Genomic DNA, 6,560 nt, shown 5'->3' with positions numbered 1-6,560 from the left:
GTAAAATAATTTCTCTCGGAATATTAATTCACATTTCAATTAAAGTCTTTGGGTAAATCTAAGTTTAAAATGAAAATTTACCGCGTTATAATATTTAATAGGCTTTCAGTTCAGAATATTTAATAGGCTTTGATTTTGATACTATATAGTGAAAACTTGTACAGGCATAGTTTTGTTTAGACGTTCAGGTCTCTTAAAACTTTTGAAAGCTAGCCAAAGATAAATTACCAGCAATCTCACATATTCGTTTTTTTAGCATTACAAACATAGATGTAGCTGATGGCTTCTGGATAATTTGGCACACAGGGAAGGCAGGATTTTCCAGTAACTGTAGATTATATTCTTTTCATGAAGGTTTATTTTTTCCGAATATTTGTGGTAAGAGCAATACGCGAATTCAAAATACACCTGAGCTTTAATTTATTAACGTTATTAAATATCCAGTGGTCATCTTTCACTTAAATATTTTATCTTTAGATAATTTAGTCCAAATGTATAATATTTAACTTTACTAAATAAAATATAGATTAAGTTTACATATAGGGCTACATCATGTTATTAAAAAAAATCAGCCGTTTTGTTTATGTTTTTGTGAAAGTACACATTTACACTATGTTTATCTATACATGTATAGTATACAGTGTGCACTTTTTTAACCATATACGCTTTACTGTTAATACACATAAAACTTGTTAATTTTATATTAACATATCTTTTTAAGAGGTCATTGTTCATGTTATAAATACGAAAATTGGATCTAATAAACCTTTTATAATCGCGGATAGAGCAAAACTCAAGTTCAAAACTTTCGTGAACGTTACTTTTTTCCAAATGTTCGCGGATACAGCAACACGTGAATTCAAAACTCGTGAACGTTAAGAAGCGTTCTCGCTAAAAAAAAATACACTAAAACTATTCAATACACACCTAATATTATGTCTGTTTCTTAATGAATTGAGGAATAAAATTGATGCAAAAAGCATCAACTCTACAGTACTGTTAAGATATTAACAACACGAATCTGTTTTCTAAAGATAAACCAGATGAGATTTTATGATAACTCGTTCTCCTATCATATGATAGTCACGGAGCTGTTTTTTTTTCTGACAAATATATAGCGGTGAAGAGTTCTCTAGCAATTTTCTGTGAAAGACGGATCAATTGCATCTGAAGACATCAAGTTGTTTATTCGGAGTTTACATTTTATAGAAATGTTACATTAAATGAAATACTTTCAGCAAAATTTGCAACCATTGTTACTGATACCAACAGATTCAACAGTAAATGGGAAAATGAGGATTTATATTGTTTCTTATTTATTTCTGATTACGAATTCAGCTTTTGGTTTCACTCTAGAGCAAGTTATGGAGAGAGTAGATTATATTGAAGACAGAGTTAATAAAGAGAGCAAATTCAGAAGAGATGGCTTTAAGACGCTCATAAATGAAATAGGTTCCTTGAAAACAATGCTTCAACAAGTATTGGAGAATAAAGTTGAAGTCAAAGATACTGAGACTGTCCAGGACACTAAAAATACTCGTTCAGATCTAGAGCAAAAAGTTCTGTTGTTGACAAATGCCTTTATGAAAGAAAAAATATTGAACAAGCGGTTTCGGCGAGAAATTCCAGAATTACAAAGACAAGTTCAGGATTTGAAAACAAGATCTGACCAAATTTTCACAGGTGTCGAAGACACACTAAGTGGAATAGAATTCATTAAAAACCAGAACAGAGAAAGACAAGAAACTTTTATTATGCTTGAAGATGAAATACCTAAAATAAAAGGATATTCATTAAACTTGCTTGAACAATTTGAAAATACAGAAATTACTGAAGCAGAAAATTTTAGCAAAATAAAGAATGACACAAAAGAGATAAAGAAAAACATAGAACATCTCAAAGACAGCCAAGAACTGTGTTTGGAAAATATAAACATTAATAACAATTTGACAAAGAGACCGGAAGAACTTGTCAGTGGAAAGGTGTTTGTCAGTAAAGAGAACGATTCAGTAACAACCGATCACCTTGACAGGGAGTGCAACTGCTCGGTTTCATCATGTCCAGTAAATAGCAAACCTGCTCCCGATGACCCGATGGCCTCTTACACGTCTTGTTTGGAATTGTATGACAGCGGGTTTAAATCTAACGCTATATATAATATAGAAATTGAAAAGGAAAGAAACATTTCTGTCTATTGTGACATGACTACTGACGGTGGAGGGTGGACAGTATTTCAACGACGCCAAGATGGCTCTGTCGACTTTGTCCGAGATTGGAATGAATATGAAACTGGATTTGGCAACTTGATTGGTGAATTTTGGCTCGGAAACAAATATTTGAATCTACTAACTGATAATGATGAACCACATGAACTGAGAATCAAACTAGAAGATCATGACGGCAACCGTGCCTATGCTAAATACAGCAGTTTCAAGGTTGAGTCGAAGGGAACAAACTACAAACTATACGTAAGTGGTTACACAGGAAATGCTGGTGATTCTCTAGCAAAATCTGATTCAACCTTTGGCCCCCATGATCAAATGGAATTCTCCACCAGAGATCAAGATAATGACAAAACATCTTCCAATTGTGCTTCAAGGTGGAAAGGTGGATGGTGGTTCAATAATTGTTTTGACTCGCATTTAAATGGTCTCTATCAGAAGCAGTCAAAATGCAAGACCGAATGGAAGTGCATTATCTGGAATACATGGAAAGGTTCCAGATACGCCCTGAAATTCACTGAAATGAAATTTAGATGAGATAGTACCAGACACACCCAAAAAATAGTTAACAATGAGTTTCTTTAGTTGTATTTATTTCTCTTTTTGCACTTGTTTTTATTTTTGTCGTTGGATTATGATGTTTATAGTGCTGAAAGGGTTGAAAGGAAACTTACAGCAATAAGGGGAAGAACTTTTTCAGTCAAAGAGCGGACACTGACAATTTTTGCAGTTTGAGGTAGTTCATGACTAGAAGTCACTTCAAGAGGTTTTCTCTGTTTTTAGCCTCAGACGCCATTAAAAGGGATCAAGTGGAACCTTTTTAGCAGATTTGAGAGATAACCGTAAACGAACGCTACAGAACAAGGTTGCTGAAGGTCCATCGTTAGTTCATGGGAAAAAGTGTTGAACTTAAATGGTCCCAGAATCATCACAGCAGTTTACCATGAACCTTAGCTTCATGTGAGCTAAAATATGTGTATACCCAGAGTTTTACATGATTTCATGTGCTGAAAACTTTAATTGATGGCGCCTGGATATTTTCAGATTTGCAGACAGCGAAACACGGTTTTCCTATTATTGTAGATAAGATAATGTTTGCGATGGTTTCATTTTTCTTCTAATTTCTGCGGATATTCTAAACGCTGATTTTTTTCTGAGATTCATGAATAAAGCAACACGTGAATTTGAAGCACGTGTGAACATTATTTATCCCAATATTCGTGGATATAACACTCGTGAACTTTATTTTTTGTTAATAATATTGGATAGAGCGACATGCAAATTCAAACCATTCATGAACGTTAATTTTCCCGATTTAATTTTACGATCTTTTTCTTAATATTCAAGGATAGAGCAACACCCGAATTCAAAACTCATGTGAACGTTATTTTTCCTGATATTCGTGGATGGAGCGACAACCAGTTCCAAACAATCATGAACATTAGTAAGCATTATCGCTAGACTATTCATAATGCAAATACGTCTATTGTTTAACAAAGGTTGTTAATCAGCTTTTGGTCAAATAACCGAAACAAGTCATTTGAAACTTTTACATCTTATCATTTACACTTATTTCGTTCAAATTGAATTGTGCTTTATACAATAGTTCACAAAATAATTTATCTTGAAATTGCAATACCTTTATTACTTCCCTTTTCAATTAAGGCCTAAAAGAAAGTTTCCGGTATCCCTACCTACCCTAAGTTTTTGGCCCGACCCTAAATGTTTTTATGGCCTTGGAGAAATTGTTTTTTAACTTTTTAACAAAAAGTTGCAAAACTGCACTTTTTATGCTTTAAACATGGTCAGTGATGTTAGAAATCAACTGCCTGATGCTCTAAGGGCATAACCCCAACATTTGTATTCATTTTGTGACACAAACGTAATTTCTCAAAAGTCCCATTTAATAATAATAATACCGACCTGCCTACCCTGAATTTTTAGCATGTTACCGGTGTAACAGCCCAGCTTTTCCCCCAGTCAGTTTTTCCTAGTTTTTGTGCATAATCAAGGGAGAAAAAACCAACCGGTTGGATCCCCCCCCCCCGCACCCCCGCCCCAGTTTTTGTACAAAACAACGGAGAAAAAACAACCGGTTGGTTTTTTCTCCCCCTGGTTGTTTTCCCCCTAGTTTGTGTGCATAAACAAGGTATAAACAAGGAAGAAAAAAACAACCGGTTGGTCCCCCCCCCCCCCACACACACACACTGGTTGTTTTCTTCCCCTAGTTTTTGTGCATTTACAAGGTATTAAAAAACAACCAATTGGTTTTTTCTCCCCCTAGTTGTTTTTTTTTCTCCCTAGTTTTTGTGCATAAACAAGGGAGAAAAAAACAATCAATTGGTTTTTTCTCACCCCTGGTTGATTTTTTTCCCTAATAACTAAGTTTTTGTGCATAAACGAGGGAAAAAAAACAAACAACTGGTCCCCCCACCCCCTCTAGCAAGTATGTGTGAATAATAGACGGTGAATGGGGAAGAAACTGACTTGTTCGTTCTTTCCCCCTAATATGTATGTGCCTGCATGTGTGCATAATAGGCGATGAAGGGAGGGGGTGGGGGGGGGGGGACTGACTGGTTGGTTCTTTCTCCCTTAGTTTGTATGTATGTACATGTGTGAATACTAGGCACTAAAGGGGGAAGAAAATGACAGGTTGGTTCTCTCCACCTTAGTATGTATGACTGTATCTACATGTGTGATTAATGTACAGTAAAGGGGGAAGAAACTGACTAGTTGGTTCTTTCCCCTAGTATGTATGTATCTACATGATTGTGTGAATAATAGGCGGTGAAGGGGAAAGAAACTGACTGGTTGGTTCTTTCTCCCCTAGTATGTACAAGTGTATGTGCCTACATGTGTGAATAATAGACGGTGAAGGGAGAAGAAACTGACTGGTTGGTTCTTTCCCCCTAATGTGTTCTTCTTTCTCCCTTGTTGATGCACAAAAACTAGTGGGGAAAAACAAACTACAAACTTAATCATACATAAAACAGAACATTTTGCATCAATAGATGACGACCCCTTTTGTACATGGGTATAGTAGGTCACATTTCAAGACTACAGTGCCTCAGCCATCAAACTAACATCATATTTACATTGACCTTGAAATTCGTTTCTTATCAACCGAATAACTGAAGAATGTTTGCACCAGAGACTTTAACACTAAAGGATCATTTTCTTTGGTTATATATGAGCCTTATCGGATGTGGGCCTTAAGGTCAAAGATCAAGGTCACATACAAAGACCTTGAGATAATAAAGCGTTTCAAATCGTTAACTATAGAAATGCTTAGGCCTAGTGCCATCAAACTTATAGCATGATTGTCTTTGCTTATTAGATGAACACTATCCTTTTCAGGGTCAAATGTTTAATAGTCAAGGTCACAGCAGACTGTAGACGATTCACTGCCCAGTTACCTCTGACTGACATTAATGGGGGCATATTCTGTTCCATCATGTTTTCAATCAGACTTTAGCAGGCACTTCTTACTTAGTAAAGTTAAATTATATTCTTCAGGTAGATACATGTATAACCCCTTGACATTACAGCTAAATATTTTCATCAATAGGAATGTATTTCAAGCATACAGTGACTGTTCCCAGTACAGAAAGAAAACCAAATAACTACCAAAATATTTTTCTGACATTTTAATACAAATAAACCTTCATAAAAGTTTTTCTTTTCAAATAATAATTACCAAGAGCAGTGAAATTATATAGCAGGCTGTTATGATTTCTGTTTGTAGAAATGTGTAAAAATTCAAGCTCCTTTGTTATTGAAAGTGTTTATTCATGAATGATAAATTACTGTGTAACTGACTTTAACCTTAGTGAAGGTTTTAATACACATCAAATAAATTGTTAACAATTTTACTTCGTTACTGTAGAATAATACCATATAACCATGTTAAATTCTTGAGCTTGATAACGTCAAAGATTTCAGCTGGCTCAATTTTGCACAACAACTGTATAAGGAAAATGCATGTTGATACAACAGTGGTAAAAACTTGTTAACATTCCATTAAAAGTTATAAACAATTTCAGTGATAGTATGATAACCCTTTTCTGAATAACAGAAACTTTAACAATTGTCTTAAAAAAATTATCAGTTAAAAATAGTCAAAATAGGGAAAGTATAGTTACATGTTCACAAACAAAGTGTTTTGATAGTTGAAAATGAAGTTAGTTGCATTTTTTGTCAAAATAGGCAGAAAGTATATTTAATTTTCCTTTAAATGTCTTAAGTTCATATGAATATTGTCAAAGTATGCCACAGGTTTTCAAACTGCTCCATACCCTACTTAAACCAAAGTTTCCATAGTAATCTGCAAGGGCCGGT

The 6,560-nt window shown here is 34.6% G+C and overlaps 1 protein-coding gene across 1 annotated transcript; it reads left to right on the top strand.

Moving 5' to 3' along the window:
• The first annotated feature begins 947 nt into the window (after positions 1-947).
• Positions 948-6,091, top strand: LOC123554910 (fibroleukin-like). The gene has a single exon (XM_045345334.2). The coding sequence runs from the start codon at positions 1,224-1,226 to the stop codon at positions 2,757-2,759; it is 1,536 nt and encodes a 511-aa protein (XP_045201269.2). The 5' UTR covers positions 948-1,223; the 3' UTR covers positions 2,760-6,091.
• Positions 6,092-6,560: the final 469 nt, after the last annotated feature.

This window comes from Mercenaria mercenaria, chromosome 7, assembly GCF_021730395.1.
Source record: "Mercenaria mercenaria strain notata chromosome 7, MADL_Memer_1, whole genome shotgun sequence".
NCBI lineage: Eukaryota > Metazoa > Mollusca > Bivalvia > Venerida > Veneridae > Mercenaria > Mercenaria mercenaria.
Note: the sequence above shows the minus strand (reverse complement) of the source record. Positions and strands in the feature narration are given on the sequence as shown.

Coding starts and splice junctions, on each gene's coding strand:
- LOC123554910 (XM_045345334.2), top strand. CDS start 1,224: ATGAAATACTTTCAGCAAAATTTGCAACCATTGTTACTGATACCAACA.